We start from the raw sequence: 24,003 nt of genomic DNA, 5'->3' as shown, positions 1-24,003 counted from the left end.
TTGGATCGGCGTCCGTGTGCGCACGAGAAAAGGCGGGTCGAATGACGAACAAAGCCGCAACATCCGCGCCGGGAGTACAGCTTCGTTTGTGCGCGAGCCAATAGGACTTCAAGCTAAATTGCTTCTTCCGTTTATACGGGGGAGTGTATCAGCGCGTTCGATTGAAGGATGCCCTTGGGGGTCGTTTTTGCGAAGCACCTGCAGTGCAGCTCGTAAACGGTTGTGTCACAACAAGCGATGCTCGGAGTCCAAATTGATCCGGCTGCACAATCGCACCGCTTTCCATCAACACGGATCTGAAGAACGTAGGAGTGGCCGGCTGTGAAATGTAAACACGCGATTACCACCGCTACGATTTTTGTTACGCTATCGCCTTGGGTATCCCCGGTGGGCGCCCTCGTCCGCCCATCTCCTCCTCCGGCTCCGCCCCGTTGGAATGCAGAGTACACTGACCTAAAAACACACAATGACGTCACCGACAGTGCGAAAGCAACGACACGCGCGGTATCTGGAAAATGGACAGGCACATATAATTCTACCAGGAGATACAACACCAATCAAGAACAGAAAGTGTAACAATGCATAGGAACGAATGTCTAGAAGTCAGTCTGTCTGGTCGTTACCATTCATTCGAATTCAACGAAGAAAACGCAGTTTGAGTCTGTGACTGGGAACGAAGCAGCGACCGCAAAACCCCCCGCAGAAGCCCCTCACAACCACATAGCCTCCCTACACACAAAAGCAGACCGTGTTTATCGAAGAGACACAGACCTCCCATCATTTATTGCCAAAGAAAACCTAATCCAATATGGTCTCACCGCTCTATAGTCGATTCTCATGTGGTTGTGCTCAAAATGACCTGTCTGTTCCCACTGATCGACTGACGCCAGCTCGAAACCAGTTCCGGTTAAATCGATGTGAAAAGTGCCCTAGTGTAAATAAAGCAGAGGAAAACTTAGATGACTATCATTTCCCGCTAAGAGTGATGCCACGTGCCTGTGGGCAAGGCTGCTGACTGAAGCAGTCGCCGGCGGACGCAAATTCGGGCCGCGATCCATTAGACGTCGCGAACGTCAGGTCATCAGCTGCTCATGCAAAAAAGCACGACCACAGAAGACACAAGTAGGCTTGTTTGCACCTGTTTCGCATACGATCGAGTGTTGTGACTTACTTTGAATCTCCAAAACATCGATGAGTAGACGAACTTTGAAAAAGAACGACGCGCCGCGTTCCGAGTACAGCTGGTTCTTGTATAGGCGTTCGTCCGTGACGTCATGCGGGCAGAAGCGATGTTTTTCTAGGCTAGAAAGCGAGACGGATTAGACATCAGTCGCGTTCTGGCGGTTTTGCGCCACTAAGTGCGCTCACTTACTAGTAGGGAAATACGCGCGCATAATTTCGTTTTTCCCCACTGGGAAGCGTGAGATATTCGCATGGAAACGTTCCTGCCATTCCGTGGCAGTACACCTGACAGAAAAGTCCATCTTATTCTCTTTGCGAGCGAGGGAGCCGAGAAAAAAATTACCCGAAACAGACGACCGTTCTTTTCGAGAGTGTATTCCATGTCTTGAGCGTATTTTCTCGATTTCCATTCGGCGCACGAAGACGCTGCGAGAAAAAACAGAGGGCGGGGACTGACATAACTGCGGTGACTGACTCACCCTCCGCGTAGACTCACCATTTCCTTCCGGGGTACATTCGTGGCCTCGGCATCGCTTGGATCGAGGCGGTTCCGATTGATCGCACGTCAAATCCGATTCGGAGACGCTGCTCTCGTCCACTTCCACGCACTCAACGCTTCTAATTCGGTCACCGAATCCGCACAGAGACGAGCACTACAGGAACAAAAAAAAAACGCGGCACGCGTGTACGTGTGCAGGACTTCCCATTCTTTTCCGCGTTGGTTTACCTCGCCGAAGCGTCCTGTTCTCCATATTTTCACCGTGCACGGTCTCACGATGCAGGGCTGAATGCGCGAAGATGGTCGTTCGAGTGCGTCACAGCGATCATCGGAGACGACCAATCCTGGTGCAAGTCCGGATGTTCGAATGCACATGACAGACGCCCTCTGAACTCCAACGCCGCAAGTCACAGAGCACTGGCCCAAATCGACGAAGCCCCAGCTTGAAGGAGAGAGGAAATTCAGTGAAGTTTACTTTAGCTATTTGGACGATATTACGTGTAGCTGCAATGCGTGTTGCACGACTTTTGCTTGCGCTTTTCGGCTGCTGTCGGTAGGTGGTTGCATCGTTCAGGTGGCATTATCTGCCGATCTTGAATTCGAATGCATTTCAATTCTTGGAACTGAGTGCCTTTGCGGTGAGCGGAAGCGTCTTAGTAAAACAACTAAACGGGGGACTGTTTTTTCACACTACCTTGGCAGTCTTTGGAACAGCTTGTCCATTCGCCCGCATACGTCCAGGTAAAGCGAGGATTCACCAGATGCGCATAGTACTCCCACGAAAGCAACGTGTCGCGGCTCTTTGAAAGATAAAACACCGCATCAGTCGAGGCAAAGTGTACCGACCCAAACAACGTCGTACTTTTTCAAAAGACACCCGCTCGTCGCCGACCGCCTCTTTTCCGCCGCCGCCGCGTTTGTGAATCTAGATATGTAAATAATAAATAGATGCACGCAATAGTGGCTGAAACAAATGCGGAACCTCTATCAGCACAGGTTCATCGAGTCGAGCAAGACAAACCAGCGATTCGAGCCCGTCTGATTTTCTGTCGTACTTCCACCAGGCTCCTCCGGCTTTGAAGACGAAAAATCGCTTCTTCAAGTTGCTACCGTTTAGGACAGCATGACCAGAACTGTTTTTCACGACTAAGAAACGCAGAAGTTACAGAAAGCCATCCATAGTCATCCCAGTCATCTCCCCTCCTAATCATATCGGTACTAATGGGGCACCAGTAAGGTTGCCCATCTACGTGCTAGGGCTTTAATTGGGTACCCCAAGCGTGCAGCAGACGCGGTGGGAACAATTACACTAGAAAGACAACCTAATCAAAGACGTCTCTCCGCTGCCATTACACTAAAAAAAGAAGAACGATCGCCCGGGAAGATGACGACGTCATGTCATGCAGGAAATGCAATACAAGACAAGATTCCATTCGCTAACTGCCTAAAGGGATTGGGATTCCTTGCCTAAATAGTGTCCGTCGCTGACGTTCCGCTTCGTGCGAATGCTGGCACTACCATTCGGTGCGATAAAAGCCAATTTGAAACCTATATATATACACAGAGAGCACGCAAGTCAGTCAATCTATTCTATATCTTGTCGGGAATGGACCGGAGGGGCCCCCAAGTCAATTAGGTACGCGCATCTTTTCGCCCAACCTTTTTCCTTATTATCGCGTCTAGCGGCCGCTAAGCCAATTTTTTTAGTTCCTAAGCCCCTCCAGACAAATTCCACTAACCGTCATCGATTTGACTCAAACGGCCCGTCACCCGATAGCACGTTGAACTGCTGCCACCGCAGACGCCGCAGACGTCCAATTCCTTGTTGGAGCCAAACGCGCCATCACACCCAGCAACCTATAGCAAAACGCCCAATGAAAAAAAATATACAAAATTCACCGCCGCGCGCGTCCGTGTCTCACTTTGCACTGACCGCCGGCGCATCTTCCCGTCGGCAAGTCGGGTCGGCACGGCGTTCCGTCGACGACGTCGGGAGGAAATACGAAAGAGACGGCACCGTCGTCGGTCGAGCAGAATAGCTTGCACTGGGACTCCAATTCTAGAGGAGGCACGCCAAATTGAGTGAGTCGGAGTCGGAGGCAGTTTTTCTCACTTTTTTTGTAGACGGGTATCCAGCGTATCGTTGTCGGCGCACGATAGCTTAGTTCGTCGAAACCCAAGGTGGTTCCGTCAAAAACAGCGCACTGCTTCTCACGAAAATCGTCGTCACCAGCCGGACATCTCTACGCGAGACAAACCGGAAATTATAATTATTCGCCAAATTTTTGTCTTCACATACCCTAATGTTACACGGTGTGTACTTCATTTGTGCACCTTCGCAATCGCCCCCGCCAAGCGTAGGTCTGAAAAAAAAAACAGCGCTGCTGCAAGTGGAGGAGTAGAAGTTCGAGCGTACCTGGGTTGATCGCAACGTCGCATTGCTGCAGCAACCCCGCCCCCGCACGATCGCGAACACGGGCCCCAATCCGACCAGGGCCCAAATCGTCCGTCCGTGCCTTCGATGGTGCATTTTCCTCGATGGCAGTGCTAAAACGGCAACGCGTTCGCGATATCTCCGTGCGGCTGCTCTTGGTCACCCGTACTTTTCCCACGCCGCATCGTGTTCCGTCTGCCCATGGCAATCCATCTGTCACGCAGTGAGCGTCAGGATGCTTTCGGCACCACAGCGTCTCGCACGGAGGACTCTGCGTACTGTACGCTCAGAACAAGAGAGAAAAAAAGAGGACCCCCTTCGTACCCGTTGGGGACACGACTTCGCCCCTGGACCCAAGACAAGTTCACACTGTTCATGGAGACTGTACGCGCGGCCGGACAATTTTCGTCCCAGCTCGATTTCGTTGCCTCGAGCCTCATCGGACAAGCACGGAACGGTGACATTGCGTTGACTGGAGAAATGACGATTACAATATTTATTGACTGTGGACCGAGCGCGTTCTTGCCTGAGGATTTGCGCCATGGCCTGACGACTGCACGACGACCAAGTCCACGGATCGTTGCCGTCGCCGTGACGCTCGGCCATGATGCCATAGTCCCCGCTCGACTCCGAGCACATACCGTTATGGCTGTAGTGATTGTCTTTTCGAAGTCCTAGACTAAAACGAACGTCATTTCTTCTTCCCAAGAAGAATTCTCTTTTCCCTTGGCACTCACGCTATGCCGAGATTGTGCGCAATGGAGAAAGCAGCGCCGAGACCGTTGGCAAAAATGATGGAGCAGCTCTTCTGAGGATTACAAATCGATCGACTCCACGCGCCACCAAACGAGGGCCACGGTTGTCTCGAGAGGAGTATGGCCATATCGTAGTCCGCTAGATGGGATGCATTTTCTTTCTGTCGCAGCCGATTTTGGTACTCGCAGAAAAGTTCGAGTGTCTTCATCATGTCGCTGGAGACGGTCAGTTGCGTCTGAAGAGAAAAAATGCAATTACGTCACCATTTGTCGTCTCGTTACGTCGTTGAATTCCATTATGATCAATCGGGTGAGAACTAAATCAACTCGATTTTCTTTGGTGGAGATGGCTCGGATAAGGCTTCGCGCCTGCAAAAAAAAACGAGTCGTGCAGTGGCACGAATGGAATGAACGAGTTAGCGTACGATTCTCGTGACTGCTACGACGTAGGGCTCCGCTTGCTTCTGAAAATGGCCGTATGAAAGAGGATCCACGACGACGAGAAGTTTGATCGTTGCCGACGTCGTTTCTTTTTCAATCGCAGCGCGTCGTTCTCTCGAGACGGGGAGAGCTATACAAACATTCTCAGCGAACCGCAAACGCGTTTTTTTTCCTTTTCGCTCACCGGTAAAATTCGCTGATGACGATTCGTGTCGCGTTACGACGACTCCCAAGCGGCTAACATTGAAAGAAGGATTGAACAGCGCGCCGTTGGCCAATCGCAGCGGTTCGATGAGATAGACGTAGTCGTTCGTAAAAAAGTAGCCAACCTTAAATGCAATAAAACACATGTAGACCGATTTACGACAAAAGGCTCTACGGTACCATTGGAAGACATATGCTAACAGCCGCTTCTTCGATGTCGTTCGTCGTCTCTTTAGTGTCGTAGACCATGCAGCGCGTGCCGCTCGTTTCTGTGCGCAAGACGCCGTCGCGCCCGAGTCGCTGCACGATTGTAACATTCGACGGTGTCGCGGACTCGCGAAGCGACAGTTGAAACGAACGATCGAACGCTTCCACTCGCAGATTGACAGCGGCGACGACGACGTCCGAATTGGCTCGAGGCCAGGGCGTTTCGGCTCCGTTAGCGTCGACGTTTATTACGACGCCGGGGCTTTTGTGATGATCTGCATGAGAAGAAATGTGGTCGGAGAAAAAATTGCAGGGGGCACGCGATCGGTTTAGCTGGCAACGTGCCAAGAAAGTCCGTGTGGTCTGAAGTGCTTATTCAATGTAGCATCACAAAAAAGACGTTTCCAAAGGGTCCCCCCGGCCCCGGCCTCACAAAAAAAGACGTTTCCAAAGGGTCTCCGGGTCCCCTGCCCCGGTCCCAACGTACGTACCGGCACTGGCTGGATCGTGGTCCGCGGCGGAGTGATCGAAGAGAACGAGAGCCGCAACTACTAGCAGCATGCAGCGGCAAATCATCGTACGTACGTAGAACGGCTACAGGAAAAATAATAGCGTCAGAAATGAATGGGACTAATGGCGTACCGCTAAAGAGATGACGTTTTCACGAGGAGCAGACTTGACTTCAACTGACAATTCGATCAAGGTCACAATTCTTATGTATGGTCCCCAAGAAACCTAATCCGAGAGCTATCGGAGCTTCGGGGCACGTGAACAAAAAACATGCCAAAGAGGCGCCGCGCCGTTTAATGACAACTTGGAATGACAACTAAACGCAAAACGCATATCATAATCTTTGCAAGACCACCACTTTTGGTCGAAAAGAGAGTTTCGGTAAGAGATTGTCGCCTAAGCGGACGCCGCCGTCGAATCCGTCGACGGCGAAAAGAATGGTAAAACGATCCGCCGGAAATTGATCTGACGCCTCGCACATTAGATAGTCAAACTGCGACGCAAATTCGATATCAGAGATACTTCGCTCCGTTTTCCGATATCTTGCAAAAAGAAAAAAAGCGTGGTCGATACAGCAAAGCTGCCTCTGGCACTTACTTCAAAGGAAGAATCTCTCCGAAACGAGATACGCCCGTTTGAGCCGCCAAAACGCCGATGTGAATAGATGCCATCTTTCCTTTGACGTCAAGAAAGAAAGAAAATGAAGAAAGAAAAGAGCGAGAACCGCCTACTCGTAAGCAGACCATGCAAAGAAATATGATCGTGAAGTTGGGAGAATGCCACGCCGCCCGGGTAATTGTAGGCGGAAGCAGACACGTTGAACAGAAGGGCGACGAGCGACGCGGCAATGCTGCCTATCACCAGACAGACACATGCAAGTGATTTGATACTCGGACTCCTAAAACGTTTTACGTAATTGTAAACAACTCGCGTAGCCAACTTGCACTTCACCTCGTGGTTCGAATCGATGCCCAGAGGTGCACGAGCCCGCGCGCGGCGACGACGTTGAATATGGGAACCGTGTAGATGACGAAGCGCAGTTCTTTGTGCGGCAAAAAAGAGTAGAGAAAAACAAAGACGACTGCGGGAAGGCAGAGACGTCGGACGCGCCCGTCGCGCACGAGACCGACGACCGCGAGCGGTATCGCGCCCAACAGCATTCTTGGCAGAGCCGAGTAAAAGTACCACAGAAAGGGATTCGTCTAGAAGGGAAAAAAAAAACATGGCGCGACTGCATGACGTGCTTCCGTTTTTCGTACTCCCCACTCAGCGCTCTTGTTCTCGACGACGTTGAAGCGAAACACTTCGCCTTCGGGCCACAACCAACGTCGCCAAAACAGCGAGTCGATTGCAATGGTCGACACTGTGCGCGAGAAGAAGAAAAAAAAATGCCACGTACGTTCAAGTAACTCTACCGCACTTACGCAACGAAGCCAATCCGGCCGGAATAGCAATCGTAACTGCTCTTCGGATGCCAAGGCTGCCTTGGTGAAACTTAAGCAGCAGGAAAAGGCCCAAAAACGCAGCCAATTCGCACCGGAAAATGAGAATGGCAGCCGCTGATGACCATATAAAGCCCTTGTCGTTGTCTAGCAGCCAGCAGCTTAGAGCACAAAGAACTAAATAACGCACGAAAGTTAAAACAGGGAAATCCTAAGACTCAATGGTGTGCCTGCCTCGGAAACCGATATGCCCCCTATTCCACCTATACCCCTAATACTGCAGCTCTGAGAGCAGCAATTCTTTTGCAGCAAAAAGTACATCTGATGAGCCCGTGACAGTCCCCAACCTGCCGCGTCCTCTACGCCTCCCTAAACGCGTCTAGTCTAGTAGACCAAAAAGTTCTTCGTTTCTAAATAGAAATCTAGCTTTTGTGACGTCTGACTGTCATCTAACTCGAATCGCTTTTTTTCGGCCACGAGGAACCTGCTAGATTAGCAATGTGGCGCAATCAGAATGTTTTGCGAGGGTTACAAGACCCGTCTGCACAAAAATTTCCTACTTTTGAACTGTCAAATGTGATGAGAGAGAGAGGTGCATTGATGTTGGAGCCAAAACATTATATACATATCAATTGACTAATATTTTTAATGCGCCTTCAATCCCTTGACCGTCCTTCAGGAGTTTCACCAAGCGCGCAGTTAATTAAACGAGAGAAAAAGGCCCACCGCACCCACCGCACCGCACCCCACCCCCACCCCAGGCCAAGTGTCTCCAAACAATGGGAGAAGGTATTCAATGCAAATGGAAGAAGAAATCTCACGCGCATCGGATGAGGAACCAGGCAATCAACGCTGAGGGGTTAGGCGTCGACAGCGTAGGGAAGAAACGTTTACGCGAAAAATATTAGAGAGAAAATGGACACAAAAGAGCTACCACGCCCCATCAGGCGAGGATAGTTTCCCACGCGACAGGTCTCACCTAAACAGAGTGCGAAGACATTGGGAAGCGGCCGACTCATGTAAAAGAGCAGGTGAAACTGGGACGCGGTGACGATAGTCGTTGCCAGGGCCACTTTCGGACAGTACTCACGTCGAATCGCCGCACAAAAGGCAACGAACGCGACTCCCACCGTCCAGCCCAAAACGCACCTAACTGGGAAAGTGCGACTTATCGTGGAAGCACATTACGGACGCGTTTCGTAGCGCTACCGATGTACTGGGATGCGAACTTGGTCGCTCCCAGCAGGTGCCCCACGCCCACCAGGGGAGCGCTTAACGCGGCGACGACCAACGGACCAATGAAAGTTCGTGGAACGACGCCAGGAAATTCCAAGTGGTCATACTGTATGAGACAAAGTTACCGATAGCCACCTACTGAACGTTGACGTCATAAATAAATTATGATGTCATCCGTTCGCATTGTTTGTGTACTGTACTTGACTAAGATTCGTTTGGTGGTAGAGGAGGTCGTGTATCGCTTGCAAGTTAAAACTCTCCTCCACTTTCGTGTACGGGCAGACGACGACGTGGAGTGCGATTACGCCCAGCAGAAGTGAATATGCCAAAGGCAAACGCATTTCGTTGCTACAAGAAGTCGAAAGCAAGCGTTAGTCTTTTACACACGCCTAACCGGTCCTTACCGACTTGGCCGTTATCGCGGTGGGTTTGCGCATGCGTCAGCGAAGATCGAACACGCTCCTCATTCGTGTACCATATATCCTAATTGAGATTGCAAGAAATATTGTAGGTAGTCATTTCAACTCAATGCAAAGAGAAACATAGCAAATTTTCGTCACTACAATTACGTACGTACTCTTAGACTAGGCCAAATCCTTCAGGACATTCCTGTACCGTTCTAAGCAGCATAAATCGCAGTTTTTCATACGTTTCATAAGCGGGCAAGTCTAACTGATTAAAACTAGCAAAAAGAAAACAAAATGTAAGACAACCATTAGTAAACAACGCTGGCCATCTACGGGGGCCAGCATTGCAAAACAACAGCTTACCAAGTATGAGCCGATGGTAATCTGTCCGTCGATCTATCGTCACGATGAATTTGAAATTTCTGAGGACCATTCATGCCCTCGAGTGCGGCGAATCCTTGCAGAGGAACTTTGCTCGTGCCAGTAACGAACTGGAGCAATTTCGCGCGATCAGCCTGCTCAAAGGATCGCAGCGCACGCCAAAACCATTGAATCTAAAAAAACGCCAAATGTTCTCGTATAAACAAAAAACCGCTCTCCACTTCACCTGGAGCGAGTTCGAATTGTACTTGACGTATTCGGTATTGGCTTTCAATTCATCGATATCAATTGTCGGAAGGCCGGCAATGAGCAGTTCCAATTCTTGCTCGTTGAATATGGAAATGAGATGCTTAGGAACGATGTCGTAGAATCCGTCGAGAAAGGATTTAATTTGCGAGCGAATCGAGCCCGTCATTTTCATCTGACAGACGAGTTTCACGTATTCCTTCTTATTCTCCTCCGTCACCGTCAAATTCAAACCGTCCTCTTTCAACTCACGAACTTCACAGACACCAAACTCTTCGACCTACGGAGTAGAAATAAAACGCAATTCGCTATAACGACAAGGGCGCGTACGTACTTCGGTACTGAAATTCAACTCGGTTCCAATCTCATTCAAGTCGTGCTCGAGTAGATAGACGAGTCCTTGATAGAAACTATAATCCTCCGCCTCCATGTCCGTGTAGTGAACGGGCTTTCCCAAGATGTGCTTGTAGAACGAACGAGAGAAATAGCACTCGAGCAACTTGTTGTCGTAGATCGCCTTGGCAATGATGCGACCGATGAACTTGAAATAGCTCAAGTGATTCGAATTGCAATACGAAAGCCGATTGGGCATGTACGTCACCCGATCGCCGGGCGTCGTTTTGAAGAGCGCGTAGTTCGGATTGAACATCTCGCGCGACATGATGAGATACCACTCGCGCAAAAGCCCGCCGGCGTCCTGCCCGTCTTCGCCTTCGAACACGACGTAGAGTCGATTTTTCATCTCCTCCGACGAACGACGGTGCAGCTCGCGATACGAATCCTCGAACACGTTGTCGCGACGAACGTGCATGACCATGTCCTCGCGTCGCACGCCGCCGTCCATGCGCTCCAATTCCTGGCGAAAGTAGCGCTGTTTCACGTCGAAATCGAGCAGCTTCGTGTGATGGATTAGGACGGAGAAGGGGCCGTCCGATAGGTGAATCGTCGACTGGCGGAGGATTTGATTCAGTACGGTGCGATGAGTTTCTAGAAAGCGCGCAAGAACGTAAGAATCGATATTTTTTCGCTTAGCTTTGCGTCAACCGTACCGGCAAACTGAAGAAACTTTGCCGTATCGGGTGGAAGATCAGCTAAGCTCTCCGCCACGGCCGGACTCATTGGCATGAGCAGAGAAGGCGACGACGGATTGTCAAAGTCGCCAGAGGCAAGCCTAGACAACGACGATAACAAAGTCGGCCAGACAATCGATTTACGGTCGATACCCGTGGTAAGATGCGGACCGATCTTGTTTGGGTTTTCCGACGGCGGTGGCAGCGGATGCTTTCTCGGTGCCATGAACGAGAAAAAAGGCCTCGACAGCCGGCTGCAAAACCAAAACGGCGTGACTGTCCGTGCTGTCAGCGAGTGCCGTCAAGCAGTCGCCAAGCATTTCCCACAAAGTGTCCAAGTCCAACTGTTGACTTAGCGACGGCAAGGCAAATACGTTGTCGTTGTCATCTAACAGAGAGAAATCGCTAATATGAGAGTCAACATGTACAGTACTTCAAAATGCTATACCGTCTTTAGAATCCTTCTTCGAACTTTCGCCCTCTTCTCCCCCCTCCGTTGCCGGCTCTTGCCGTCTTGGAATAGAACTAGAAAGCATTCCAACTTCTTCTTCCAACGATTCCATAGCGTGTTGCATCTCGGTCAACGCTTCGCTATCGTCACCGGTGTCGCCGAACGCTCGAAGTCGATTCAAAGCTAAGAACGAACATGACAAGAACGATGCAGGAGAATGCGTCCTACGTACTCTCTCTCAAAACCCCAAGACGCTGTCGTCGCTGCAATAGACTCTGCAGCATGTTCTCCTCTTGACCGACGACGTCGCCACCGCGTTGTTTCTTCCTCGACGAATCGCGCAGCTGCAGGACAACTTTCAACACGCGAAGAAACGCCGACTGCGCCGAGCTCTTGCACGTCAATTGGCCCATCGACGGCAAGTGAAGATCCATGCGTTTCGCTGACGCCTTCAACGGTCGCAACGACGCCAATGCAGCGTCCTTCATGCTTTGCAAACGCTGTGCGACGGACGACGCTCCGTCGCCGCCGCCGCCGCCTGCTCCGTCGCCTCCTTCGGGACCGCGGAACTTCGTCGGATTGTCGGCGCGATACGAGTCGAGCTCTTTCATCAGATTATTAATTTGAACGCGAACGCGAATGCCGAGCGCTCGAGTGCCTTCCACAGTTAAAGACAGCGCCGATTGCCGCGTCGACGGACTCTGCTTGGCGAACTGCAAGAGGACGTTCGTCGCGTCGTTCAAGCCTTCCTCGCTGCAAACGCCGCCGCACAGGACGTCAACGACGAGACGCATCAGCGACTCGTCGACGACAGTTGGTCGTTTCGTTTCCTCTGTTGACGTCGTCGCCGCCGCCGCCGCCGCCGAGCCGCCGGAATCAGACGCTTTCTTCTCCGTCGTCACCGTGCCGACGATCGGTGTCGGCGCACGATGAATAACGGCTCGACTCGTACCGTCGTCCGTCACCACTTCCGGAAGATTTTTACTGAGCGTCGCAAGTAGACGAAGTAGGCGATCGGCCAACGTTTGACTTCGCAGAATAATCGGATGAGAGAGCATTGTAACGAGTTGACCGATGGGCGATCGTCCGAATTCGTTTTCCGTCTTGACGAGACAAGACGACGCCGCCACTTTGACGTTACTTTTCAACGAAGCCTTTCCCTTTCTTCCGCCCGTAGCGCCATCCATTCTCACGAGCAAATCCCAAAAATCGGACTCGATGGACGACAATCCGTCGTCGTTTCTCTTCTGCTCTCCGACTTGCGTCGCCAGTCGCTGAACAGCGTTGACCGGTAAAAAGCATTTCGGCATTGCCTTCGCCAGCGACTGGAGTTGCTCCAACGCGTGACGAAAGACGATAGGACTCGCTTGCGAATGAATGCCAATTTTCACGCAACTGCCGCCACCTTTTCCGCTACGTTCGACGTCGAAGACGGACGCCTTGCAGCCGAGCGACGCGTCGACTTTGAGCGAGAGCCATGAACCGGTTCGCTTCGAGGATAATCCGACGACCGTTTCTTCGGTCGCCGCCGTTGCCGCCGCTTTTGTCGTCGGAACCGAAGCAACGATGCTCTGACGCGACATTGCCGTCCTCGTCGACGACGAGTCGACTGAACGAGACGGCGTCGGTTGAACGATAGCCGTGTGTTCGAGTATGGAGAGCAAGGTGGAGACGACCCACGTGCGAGTTTCCCTGTGATGGCACAGGTTCCGCAGGACGCGCTGAAGCTGCGCCAGATGCAGCTTAGGATCGTCGACGAAGAGAAGAACGAGCAAACACGTCAACGCTTCGCGATCGAGCAATTGTCGACCGGGCGGCTCGGCGTCCTTCTGCTGTTCGACTTTTTGCGAGTAGATAGGAAATCGCGGAAAGAAACGATGATGTCGAACTGCGCCGGTTCGTCGCAAACTAGCGCCGCTTTGAAACAGAGCGTTGAGCGCCGACACGGCCTGAAGCTCTCGACTGTCGGCCATGGTCGTATAGTAGTGCTCGCGCTCGTGCAGCATCTGGGCGGTGCGAGCGTCGCGCTGTGCTCGCAGTGCGCGCGCTTCTTCGCGCAATTCCGACGGTAGTAGATCCAATTGGCTGTCGTCCATTTCCGAAAGAACCGAGTGACGCAGCGACGTCGGTAACTGTTGCATGAACGCCACCGGATCGGTGTTCACGTCCGGCTGGCTTTGTGCCGCCGTCTGTCGCAATTGTTCCATTCGTTCTTGCTGCAGAACCTCTTCTTGAATGTTCTGCGGCAACGCGGCTAAAAACTCTTGACTTATAGTAGCGGGCGCAGCTGTTGCTCCAGCGCCACCGCCGTTTGTTTGTCGAGAAGCTTCGTTGGCTTGTCGAGCTCTCTGTAAACGCATCTGGTCGGCGACGACTTCCTGGCGAATGTGATCCGGCAACGCGGCCAAAAACGAAGGATCGACTCCGTCCAAATTCGGATCGCCGCTGCTGCTTCCTCCTCCTGTTGCCATGGCCTGCGCTACTTCTCCGCCTTCTGCTTGACTAAGAGCTTCACCCGATTCGCGTTGCTGTTGCTGTTGCTGTTGCTGTTGCTGTTGCTGCGACAGAGATTCTTCGCCGGGAAGCGGCGAAAACGTCGGGTGAATGGCGATGCCAGACGACTGCTGCTCTGTACTAGGTGTCGCCTCTTCATCTTCTCGGCTAGCTATCGCCGGGGCTACGTGCTCGGATGGAGCCTGGTTCGAAGATTCTTCTTGTGCCGTTGTCCCTTGTATGTCTCTGGGAGGCTGAAGGCCCTGTAGCGCCGATAAAAAGATAATTCGATCGTCCCTATTTTCCGGCTGCGTATCGGCTTCCCAGTGCTGCGCAATCTCGGCAATGGTCTCTTCCAACGGTCGAGCAGTCGCTGTCGCTGTCGCTTGAGGCGGCGGTTCGCTTTGACTAGCCGACGATTGAATAACGCTTTGAACAGCGGTGACTAAATCCGCAACGGAGTGAACGACGTCGCTAGCCGCTTGATCCAAATTCGCCGCCGGCGTTGCGGTAGCGACTTCGCCGCTCTCGCTCACTTGCGTGTCGGTATTCAGCGAAGCGACGCCTTCGGATAGACCCCGAATTGAATCCGACGATCGAGGCGGAGTGGGGCCCGAATCGGACGCCGCTTCTCTTGCTCTCACTTCTGCCTCTTCCTCTTCCGTCGTCTCGACGGGACGAGCGTTCGCTTGGTCAGCTTGCGTTGAGTCTTGAGTGAGCACCTCCATCGCTTCCGATTTTTTTTCGACTTCCGATTCTTTCTTCGCTTCGTCAGCGGCTAATTTCTCCTTTTCTTTTCTCTCCTCTTCTTCCTTGAGCTTCGCTTCCTCCTCGTTTCGCCACTTCTCCAGAGTGGGAAGCACTCGCCGTTTGCATTCTTCGACGCACTGAAACAGCGTTCCGCTGTCGAGAAGACGACTCTCCTCCGCCCATCGCGTCAGCGACGACGGCACGGTCGAACTCGTCGAAGTCGTTCCGGGATTCGACTGCGCCGTCGCCACGGCGGCAGACGGGAAGGGATCGTCTAACGAATCAAAATGAATGCCGTCGCCGCGGAACGGGTGACGGATAGGATCGGTGCGAATGAGAACGCGAGCTCGTTGGCCTGGATTGACGGCGTGAAACAATGGTGCGGCGACGACTCCGACTCCGGCTCCGTTGCCTCGACCGCCGGCCGTGTTCAACTGAAATAGATTCTGCGCGACGGACGGACCGAGAAGACGACGCAGAACAGCGGGTTGCGACGCCGTCAACGGTTGAGGACGAACGACGCGCATTCTCGCTCGAGACGCACGATCAGTAAATCCCATCGCTGATAGTTGCGACGACGCGTCGCCGCCGCCGCCGCCGCCGCGAGCACTGCCGCCAGTACGCTGCACGGAACGATTCAGAAGTGGATGAATGAGCGGCACTTCGTCGATTGTCGAGGGAGCGACCGTCGGAGGAACGCCGAAATTCATGTGACGGTACAAATCGGTATCGGCGACGTCGATGTACATACCCTGGCTTTCGACGTGAGCGATCCACTCTTGATGAAAGCGATCGCTCGCGTAGAGTTCGTCCTCCATGTGAAACGATTCTCCGACGCCGTCCAAGTCCAAGTCGCCGTAGCGAACTTCGTCCATGTGATCGTCGCCTTCCATTTCGCTTCCTTCGTCGTCCATTTCGTCGTCGCCGTCGTCGTCCTCCTCGTCGTCGTCCAAATCGTCGCCGTCTTCTTCTTCGTCGTCTTCGTCCTCGTCTTCGTCTTCTTCGCCGACAGCCGCTACGTCTTCCACGATTTCTTCTTCGACTTCTCCCGTTTCGTCGACGCCGACGAGGTCGACGCGAATTGACGGCGTATTGACAATGCGAGACTCGCCGTTGCCTTCTTGATTCGCCACAGCGGAAGAATCCATGGCCTCGCCGCCTTCGCGATCGGACGCCTTACTCTCTACCTCTTCTTCCTCGTCGTCGACTGATCGATTTTCATCGTCTTCGTCGTCCTCTACCGACGATCCATCGTCATCGTCGTCATCGTCGTCGTCCTCTTCTGCTCTATGATCGTCTTCTTCTTCTTCGTCCGAACTGATCTCAATGACACAGTCTTCGGCACCGCCGCGAAATATCTGATCCATGACCTCTCGAACCATTTCGCGCGCTTCCTCTTCTTCCAGTTCGTGTTCGCTTCCAGCTCCGCCGTCTTCGTCTTCGTTTTCTTCGCCGTCGCCGTCGTCGTCGTCGTCTTCGTCGTCGTCGTCGTCGTCATCATCTGCTTCGTGCTCCTCCGCCGTCGTTCCGCTTCGCACCGCAACTTCGGTCATATCCCAATCCTGTCCTTCGGCGGCGGCAACCGCCTCGTCCATTTCCACGTCCTGCGACGTCGTCAACGTCGAGAGATCAGCAAAGTGTTCCTCCTCGCGAAGTCGCTGCTGAATTGAACCACCGGTATTCTTAGTCGCATCGTGCTCGACATCTTGAATCGCCCCCGTTTCCACACGAACGGTTCCCGTCGGCTGAATCGACGCAGAACCGGCTTCTTCACCAATCGCAGTCGCCGAAGGTTCCGTTTCCTTTGCCGCCGCGTGCTTCTTTCCGACTCTCTTAGCATCGCTCCCGGGCGAATACGCCGCTGCGCCGGTCGAATTGACAAGTAACGTCAACGAGTCAAGCGTCTTTAGGACGGCGTTGACCGAACTGGCCATATTAGGACTGGACAAATCCAAACTGTGCGTCACCTTCGCCAAATCGGACAGAATCCCTTTGCGCAGGAGCAATCGATGTATATTCGTCATCGTTTGCGACGACGGCGATCTCGCCTGAACCGTTTGATGCGGCTGATCGGTCATGACGCCGAGAAGACTGGCGAGCGATTGAATCCGTGTGTGCTTCGAGGGACACTCGGGCATGGCGAGAGCGCGCTGAAACGACGACTTGACCTCTTGAACGAGCAACGACTGCGCATCGGGACTGTGATGTATAGCTGATATTGTCGCGAGAAGAATGCGAACGAGCGACGCCGTTTCGTTGTCGCTCGAATTCCCGTCGGCGGCGGTGCCGCCACCGGGAAGAAGATGATCCAAGATGTAGGCCAAAACGGAGCCGGCGCGCACTTGATATTCGACGACGAGCTTAGCGCAACCCGGATACGAACGCACGAACTCAGCTAGTATTCTTAAAATCGCCGCCTTTGAAAGAAGCGGCGACGGCGACGACGGGTCCCCAGAGGCATTTTCCGCTCCGTCCGTCGTTTCTTTCTTCTCGCTCCACAACGCTTCGAGAAGCAATTTGACGACGTTCACTTGAAGTGTCGACAAAGGCCGAACGGTTGGCTTCGATAAGGAAAGAGCTTTCACCATCGCTGCTGCTTGCTGGTCGTTGCGTCGTTCGCGATCCGTTTTCTTCGTCGACGGTACGATGCGAAGTAGGCGCTCGGCGACCGTCGCAAATAGGCTCGAACTTCGACAAGCGGCCGGACCGAGCTTTCGAAACGTGTAGTGAAGTTCTCGACCCGTCGCGGCGGACGCCGGCGAACGGACACCGCGACTCGGCTTTGCATTCGACATGACGCTCGATCGGACGACGAATTCCATGCTCCTTTCCAACGTCGCTTCGTCTTCGAGAATGTGACGAAGATTGAGCGTGACAAGCGACGGAAATCCGTTAAATGCCGACGATTGTTTCAACGAGAGGAGATGCTTCGGTCCGTCGTGTTCGGCAAAGACGATCGCGTGATCGTAGTCGCGCGTCAGACGAAGACAGAGGCGTAGAGCCGCATTGAGAGTGCCGGGCTCCACGGGAACACCAATGAGATCTGCAATGATGCTACGCAAAACGGCAGTGAGTGATTTCCAACGGGTAGGTGGTAGTAGAGGCGCTATTACCAAGTTAGCTTCTTCGTCTGATCGTTGCTCAAGCTTTCCATTGGATTTACATTGCTAGCTTCCATCGCCGTCGATGTTGCATTCGATGATGAATCCATTGGCTCTTCTACAGAGAAGGAATCTCTATCTAGCCAGGAACGTTCTCTAGTGATACCCTGCGCTGATTCTGACGGCAATTCAACGAACATTACAGGTCGAGCCGTTCCGGTTTCTGGGTTCGTCTAAAGAGTCAGTTACAATCAAGAGTACTTCCCCTCCCCATTCAAAACAACGCACCTGAGTCATAGATATAAAATCAATAATAAGTTTTCGTCTGTTCGAAGTCGAAGTCGTCCTACAAAGGAGAGAGAGGATTCAGTACAAAGAAATGTGCCGTTCAACACCAGGCTGCTTCGAATAAAGGTCCAGCAGCCAACGACGCCGGGCCAAAAGACAAATTTTCTCTAGCATCAAACCACGAACTTCCGCGGAGATATACATGTATAACGACTCCGGAAAGGGATACCGCGATGCAAAAACGCAGCGACGCTCCCAGCCACTCACGTGAACGATGATTGGTTGTTTTCGTACGCTTCGTTGATGGCGTCATTTACGGTGGGCGGATAGTTACTCCATTTGTTTCCACTTCTGTCGTCGTACCACTGCCAGGTTCGCTTTGCCTGAAGAAAAAAAAGACTCGTTTGTTTTCGGCTAAATATTAACTGGTCTATACTCGCCTTCTTTCTCGAGCCTTTCGGGTAGAACGGCGACGCCACTTCCAGATACATATCAATCACAAGAAGGCAGAGAGGAAGCCAACTAAAATCCCCAAAATAAAATATGACTGCGAATAAGGCAGTTGAAATCGTGTTACTTTGGAGTAACGAGTTCTTTGTCAGCAGTAAGACAATGGGCCACACGGCTAACTAGTTCAACGAGACGGTCAATGAGGCCGGTTTCTTTGAGATGACCGGCGCAGAAAACCATGTCGTCCTGCGGGAGCGCGTGTAACCCCCAACGAGATATTCCCCCCGCCAAGTGTAACTTACGCTGAACAAGAGACTAAGCAAATGAAGGCGAGTGAAAAACCCGCTCTCGCCGTCGTTGCTCAGAAATAGCTTCTTCTCCTCTTGATTCCAATTGGCAAGGTTTTCGCTCGATGCCAACATTGATCCGGATCGACTAGCGAGCTTTTGACGAAAACGAGAATGAAAGAAAAAATGGGAAAAAGATCCAATGAAAACTCACCGACGACACGAGCTCAAGAACGACTTTATTGAGCTTCCATTTCTCCCCGTTTCGCTTCGTGACGACGTGAATGAGGTCGCACACGCCGTGCACGCACTTGGGCACGTGCTCAAGCAAAGTCAAACAGCCCGGCAACAGATCCGCCGTGAAGTCGTCGAGCACCGCTTTCGTCAAATAGTCGTTGCCAATCGACGGCGGCGGCGGCGGGAGCGGAGTCTCCGTCGTCGCCGTTGTCGAGGCGGCAGCGGCATCGTCGACCGGAGGAGAAACGTTTTTCGTTTCCTGATTCGTATTTCTAGTAAGAATTCCAAAGCAACTCCCCCGGGCTCTTACGTCTTTTTTGTCGGGATCCCCTGTCAAAGATAAAGCGATTGCTCTTGCCAATTGGTCTTCTTCGCTCATTTCCAGGTCAAGAGTATTCGTAAGAAGCTATGAAAAGCCAAATATTGACGGATACACTCCAGAGCACAACACGATCTCACCCCAGCGGAGAATTCAGAAGGAGGATGACTCAATACGTAATCCATAGCGCGTTCAAGATTGTTTCCCGTGTTCAGTAACGCCTCCCGACAGTGACTTTCAGAAAAACCCATATCTTGAAGCTAAGTCAAAATAATTAAAATCGCCCGTCCCAAAGGCAACGCAAAAGAGATCAATCTCACCATTTGCACCATCGTTTCATTGACACGCGGTTGACTCGTAGATGCCAATGCGGTCGCCGTAGCTCCAGTTGGGGCGGTTGTCGTCTCTCCCTTTTCCTCCATCTCAAGCCGTTCCCTGATCTGGTTTTCACCTTCGAGAAGATGACACAAAATGCTCAGCAACGTTTCGCACATTTGGCTTCCTTCTCCCCGAAGCGGTTTTCTTCCCCACAAGCGAGTCAACGCGGAGAAGGCAACCTTGAGAAAAGACGGTCAAAAAAAAGATGATCAATTCAAAAAAAAAATCACCTTATGAGTCTTGACCAAAAATCGTACGGGATCGAAACTCTGCGGCGGTTTCCAGTTCGCCATCAGAGAATGGTGAGAATTGAGAACGCTGCCAACATTGACTAATCTGTCCGTGAGCAAAAGCCAGGCATCAACGAATTCCCTAGCGTCGTCCAAGAGAGGCGACTTTGAATTCCCCTCGCCTGACGCTGCTGAAATCCCAATTTCAATTGCCCAGTCAAACACTCTATTTATTTATGAAATTAGAGAGAGAGACATCTTCGTTCGCGAAGCGACAAGGATTACTTTGACAGTGCTTCAATGCCGCCGAGAAGTTCAAATTGGTGCAGCATCACATGGTAAGGCGCTTTGCTGTCGTCAAACAGAAGCGGAAGCGAAAATCCCGCAAAGCACAGCAGCAAAGTGAGACTATTATATTATAACGATAAGAAATCGATTGATAGTGATAGACTGATAGTGATCGGAGAGACGTACCGAATTCCCGGCGTGGGAGTGACAGCCGGCGAGTCCCACGTCAAGCCGTCAACGAGCATTTTCGTCAGCAAGCCAACGCACTGCCACGACGGCTCTTTTGGCGGCACAAACGACTGGTAGTGCCGTCGCTGACGATGATGCTGCGGAAGAACGAACAGCTTCACAAGCACTGTGAAAAATTCCGAGAGACTTCGACCGAGACGAGAGGCGATGGACAATAGCGGTTTAATGTGTTTGATGAGAGTCGCCAGTTGAGGAGAGACTTTTGACGCGGTGCCACCGTCTCCCGCGCCGCCCGCACCGCCTGTTGATTCCTTCGCGCTTTCCGTTTTCGTTCCGTCGTTGTCCAATTCCATCAGTTCTTCAAGGACGGCGCCGTTCGCCGGTTCGTTGTCGTCTTTTCTTTCTGACGTCGCCGTCGCTGACGCCGACGACGTTCCGTCGTCGTCTTCGGTCGTTGCCGTCGTCTTTGTCCAGACGGTCGCCGATTTTCGGTCGAAATCCGGCACGAGTCGACGAATATCGTCCAAACCGAAGGAAGAGTCTTCGGGAATGTGACCTGGCGTGCAGAGAGCGAGAAGAACGGTGCACTCCCAGACGAGAGAGCGACAGAGAACGGCCAACTGCTCGAGAACGGTCAAGCCGACGGCTTGATTCCACTGATTAATAATCAAGCTCTTCAAGTCATTCTACAAAAAAAACGTCTTAGTCTTAGAGTTCTGCCGTCGCGCTTACGTTTCTAACCTGAGTCAACTTGCACAGCATTGTCAATATGTGAATGTAAGAGTGTGCTACGGTCATTGAGTGCAAGATTGGCGTCCGATAGGCCAATTCGATTGCTTCGAGCGGAGCCGGCGCGGACGCCAATTCGTGCAAGAGAACGGAGCCGAAGGAAGAATGACCTGACCACGAATCGTTCAGCCGAACGAGAACGTCTTTCAGACGGCTGATGCATTGCGTCAGTACATCTCGTTGACCAGCAACAGACTACGGGACAAAAGAGTCAATCATTGTCACTATCCAAACCCGACAAGTCTGAATAACTATACCACTAAGCCTCTGCATGTCATTGAAACGGATTGGCAGGCGGGCGAGACGGGAAAGTTCGTTGGCATGTTGGGTAAGGAGGGAATCTTCAGCAACGGCTCTAATCCACCCTTGGCGACGAATTCCCTGTAGTGATCGTCGGTTGCGTTGTTATTCAAAATGGCAAAAACAAATCGCACCTAGACAAGAAAAAATGAACGCTAGACCCCGTTTGATAACCGATGCCACCGCCGTCTCTACGTACCACGTTGTGAGCGTAGTCCAATAAGGGTGCCGTCGCCACTTTTTTCGCGTCGTTTTCCGCCGCTTCGGCGACTTGACTCGGTTGCGGAGACGCTCTCTGACTGTCCTCGGCGTCTCTTCGTCCCTCGTCGTCGTCGTCACTTGGAGCTTCGACGGACTCCTCCACAGCTGAAGCGGCAACGACACGGGCTTCGTCGCCGCTTACAGCCTGCTGTTCAGTCGGACCAGCGACACCAGTGGCTGCCGGAGCTTTTCGTTTATCTCCTCCCGTAGGAGCACCACTGTAACTCGGATCAACTCCCATTTCACACAACTGCTCAAGGAGCTAAAGAAAGAAAGAAAGAGAAGAGTATAGATCCAGATATGGGATTAAATTCTCAGATCTATTCTCTCTACCTGAACAACACCGGCCATTGCGTCGGACTTCAATGTGGGCTGATGCCGCATCAATTCATCCATAGCACTGCCTAAATTCGTGGCGGTATCGTCTAAAAAGGAAACGGTCTTACTTTTTTAGCACAGAAACGACTTTTCGCCTCACCGAAATCGTCCGCATTTCGTCGCCGCTTCATTGCCGGCAAATACTCGGGCGAAAGCATGACCTTGAACAGGCGTTTGAATGGATGACAGTTGACGAACGCGTCCAATCCTCGCTGATTGAGACACAAGGCGCTGAGCATGTTGGGAAGAGATCCGAGAACGTCTTTCGTCGCTGGAATCTGCGAAAAACGCTTAGGATTCATTGGTTCTCGCGCTCTCTCTCACTCACGTCCTTGAGGATGAGAGAGTTGAGCATTACACCCGTCAAACCGGTGTCCTGTAGCGGCGACAGAAGAGAAGGCTCGTGAAACACGTACACGGTCACGACATCAGTTGCTATAACAGAAGGAAAGTAAAAAAAACCTGCGCGCGAACTGAGGATGGATACATCGTACCCAAGTGATAAAGTGGAGGTCCGTAGTATTCAGAATTGCTGATGATGTGTTTGAGCGAAGTGGGAAGCGAGCTGTCCATAACTAGAGATTCGCGTCGCGATGAGAGAAAAACGTGCTCATATATTTTCTGTCTCACTCGATCTAATGCTGTCGGCAAAAGCCGTGTCCGGAATCGCTTTCTTGAGAAAGTTCAGTATCGATTTAATGAGTGCGGCTCTCTGGGGTTGACATTGAACGCAATCCTTCTTCTCCTTGTTTATAACGGGCACAGCTATATAAGAAGAAAATGTCAAAGAATTATGATGGTAAAGAACGATCGTCGCCCACCACCAGTTGAAGGTCCTGGCCTGTCTACATCAATTTCCATCTGACTTGCACCCGTCTCGTCATTTCCACGTGCCTCGCTCGATTGCTCCTCTGCTTCCTCTACAAGATCCATAGCTGTTTCCTTCTCTTTATTTCTCCCCGAGTCTTCCTCGCCGATCCCGCGAGCTTGAGACGGCAACTCAAAAGGACAAACCAGACGGCATTGGTTCACTTCAAACTGGCGCAATTCAAAAATAGAAAACACCGTGCGAGCCCCAGTCACCCCTCCCTTTCTCACATCAAGTCGTTTGATCAAACTAGACAATCCATTCTGCGTCTGAAGAGCGCCCATTTCGAAATTCGTTATCAAATCGATAATTCTCACAGCGCGAGTCACAAACTACGAGACAGATCGAGATATCCTTCTTAGAATACCGCGAGCAATCGACTCACTGTTATATGACTCTGCTCCGTCTGTCTCCACGCAATCACCTGAAGCAACGTTTCCACCACGCCACAAGCAAGTAGAGCATCTCCACCTAAGAAAAAAAAATCTTGGTGTCAACCCACCACTGCGTTCATAGAAGAAAGCTATATTATCTACCTGCTTCTGAGCTTGCCAGATGATAGAGGAACGAAAACAGAGCCGTGGAAAAGAGCTGCGGATAAGCCTCGTGCTGAGAATCTAGATTTGTATTAGTTGAATTAGTAACGTAGTTTCTTACTCGTAGATGTGAAACCTACCCGTCATCGCTGTAACGCAGCGTCGGACTAATCGCGGAAGAAAACCGTGATAATTGGCCGATCCAGTAGCATCAATAATTGTGGTGAGTCTACACAGTAAGAGCTAGGTAAGAAACACTTGCGCTCGCTCTCCCAAACAAACTTTGGATTTCTATCGAGATGAATGACCGACGTCAAAGTCCGGAGTGCAGCCGCTTGAATTTCCTATATTTAAAAAATTGTCCACGTGCAAAAGCGTCACGTAACCATTGCGTTC

At 51.8% G+C, this 24,003-nt stretch overlaps 4 protein-coding genes across 6 annotated transcripts in view; all 4 read right to left on the bottom strand.

The window, feature by feature from the left end:
* Positions 1-344: 344 nt before the first annotated feature.
* LOC136186528 (A disintegrin and metalloproteinase with thrombospondin motifs 15-like) lies at positions 345-6,506 on the bottom strand. 2 transcript variants are annotated; one of them, XM_065973905.1, is made up of 29 exons: positions 6,365-6,506; positions 6,214-6,316; positions 5,696-5,997; positions 5,496-5,640; positions 5,296-5,441; positions 5,153-5,239; positions 4,853-5,106; positions 4,642-4,794; positions 4,440-4,587; positions 4,285-4,386; positions 4,098-4,228; positions 3,981-4,044; positions 3,795-3,924; positions 3,604-3,740; positions 3,421-3,538; positions 3,149-3,229; positions 2,664-2,827; positions 2,544-2,606; positions 2,376-2,481; positions 2,180-2,312; positions 1,910-2,123; positions 1,679-1,835; positions 1,526-1,608; positions 1,373-1,467; positions 1,172-1,302; positions 997-1,085; positions 819-929; positions 624-729; positions 345-453 (listed from the first exon to the last, which is right to left on the bottom strand). In XM_065973905.1, the coding sequence occupies exons 2-28, from the start codon at positions 6,296-6,298 to the stop codon at positions 637-639; spliced, it is 3,522 nt and encodes a 1,173-aa protein (XP_065829977.1). In that variant the 5' UTR covers positions 6,299-6,316; positions 6,365-6,506; the 3' UTR covers positions 345-453; positions 624-636. The 2 variants fall into 2 exon arrangements, with proteins under 2 accessions (XP_065829977.1, XP_065829976.1); XM_065973904.1 differs by lacking the exon at positions 345-453 and having other exon boundaries at positions 506-729.
* LOC136186529 (dol-P-Man:Man(7)GlcNAc(2)-PP-Dol alpha-1,6-mannosyltransferase-like) lies at positions 6,502-9,338 on the bottom strand. 2 transcript variants are annotated; one of them, XM_065973906.1, is made up of 10 exons: positions 9,315-9,338; positions 9,111-9,258; positions 8,884-9,016; positions 8,654-8,827; positions 7,657-7,851; positions 7,492-7,595; positions 7,184-7,434; positions 6,964-7,130; positions 6,830-6,908; positions 6,502-6,774 (listed from the first exon to the last, which is right to left on the bottom strand). In XM_065973906.1, the coding sequence occupies exons 2-10, from the start codon at positions 9,249-9,251 to the stop codon at positions 6,567-6,569; spliced, it is 1,452 nt and encodes a 483-aa protein (XP_065829978.1). In that variant the 5' UTR covers positions 9,252-9,258; positions 9,315-9,338; the 3' UTR covers positions 6,502-6,566. The 2 variants fall into 2 exon arrangements, with proteins under 2 accessions (XP_065829978.1, XP_065829980.1); XM_065973908.1 differs by having other exon boundaries at positions 6,976-7,130.
* A 38-nt stretch (positions 9,339-9,376) lies between these two features.
* On the bottom strand, positions 9,377-23,958 carry LOC136185958 (E3 ubiquitin-protein ligase HUWE1-like). The gene is made up of 36 exons (XM_065973181.1): positions 23,890-23,958; positions 23,748-23,836; positions 23,608-23,688; positions 23,457-23,542; positions 23,302-23,403; positions 23,025-23,241; positions 22,834-22,968; positions 22,698-22,778; positions 22,532-22,638; positions 22,304-22,481; positions 22,159-22,250; positions 21,764-22,087; positions 21,522-21,698; positions 21,217-21,459; positions 20,473-21,161; positions 20,284-20,406; positions 19,999-20,224; positions 19,711-19,947; positions 19,531-19,650; positions 19,382-19,477; positions 19,049-19,330; positions 18,850-18,990; positions 18,675-18,793; positions 18,538-18,619; positions 18,365-18,480; positions 18,098-18,155; positions 17,976-18,042; positions 17,822-17,927; positions 11,698-17,762; positions 11,463-11,648; positions 11,168-11,402; positions 10,994-11,115; positions 10,279-10,931; positions 9,925-10,224; positions 9,681-9,871; positions 9,377-9,592 (listed from the first exon to the last, which is right to left on the bottom strand). The coding sequence occupies exons 2-36, from the start codon at positions 23,752-23,754 to the stop codon at positions 9,490-9,492; spliced, it is 12,147 nt and encodes a 4,048-aa protein (XP_065829253.1). The 5' UTR covers positions 23,755-23,836; positions 23,890-23,958; the 3' UTR covers positions 9,377-9,489.
* LOC136185905 (E3 ubiquitin-protein ligase HUWE1-like) overlaps positions 23,819-24,003 on the bottom strand; it is a 4,834-nt gene continuing 4,649 nt past the window's right edge. The window contains exon 25 of the mRNA XM_065973117.1: positions 23,819-23,836. Coding sequence (XP_065829189.1) covers positions 23,819-23,836 — 18 coding nt within the window. The remainder of the gene's footprint in view (positions 23,837-24,003) is intronic.

Source organism: Oscarella lobularis, chromosome 4 (assembly GCF_947507565.1).
Source record: "Oscarella lobularis chromosome 4, ooOscLobu1.1, whole genome shotgun sequence".
NCBI classification, from domain to species: domain Eukaryota; kingdom Metazoa; phylum Porifera; class Homoscleromorpha; order Homosclerophorida; family Oscarellidae; genus Oscarella; species Oscarella lobularis.
This window is presented reverse-complemented; position numbering and strand designations above follow the sequence as displayed.

Excerpts from the sequence above, each read along its gene's own strand:
- LOC136186528 (XM_065973905.1), bottom strand. The coding sequence starts at position 6,298 with ATGATTTGCCGCTGCATGCTGCTAGTAGTTGCGGCTCTCGTTCTCTTC. Across the intron at positions 3,230-3,420 it reads TTTGAGTCAAATCGATGACG|GTTTCAAATTGGCTTTTATC; the intron begins GTTAGTGGAATT and ends GTATATATATAG. Across the intron at positions 1,086-1,171 it reads CGATGTTTTGGAGATTCAAA|CTGATGACCTGACGTTCGCG; the intron begins GTAAGTCACAAC and ends TTGCATGAGCAG.
- LOC136185958 (XM_065973181.1), bottom strand. Across the intron at positions 22,088-22,158 it reads CAATGGCCGGTGTTGTTCAG|CTCCTTGAGCAGTTGTGTGA; the intron begins GTAGAGAGAATA and ends TTCTTTCTTTAG. Across the intron at positions 11,649-11,697 it reads TCTTGGGGTTTTGAGAGAGA|CTTTGAATCGACTTCGAGCG; the intron begins GTACGTAGGACG and ends GTTCGTTCTTAG.
- LOC136186529 (XM_065973906.1), bottom strand. The coding sequence starts at position 9,251 with ATGCGTTTGCCTTTGGCATATTCACTTCTGCTGGGCGTAATCGCACTC. Across the intron at positions 9,017-9,110 it reads ACCAAACGAATCTTAGTCAA|TATGACCACTTGGAATTTCC; the intron begins GTACAGTACACA and ends TGTCTCATACAG. Across the intron at positions 8,828-8,883 it reads GTTCGCATCCCAGTACATCG|TTAGGTGCGTTTTGGGCTGG; the intron begins GTAGCGCTACGA and ends GCACTTTCCCAG.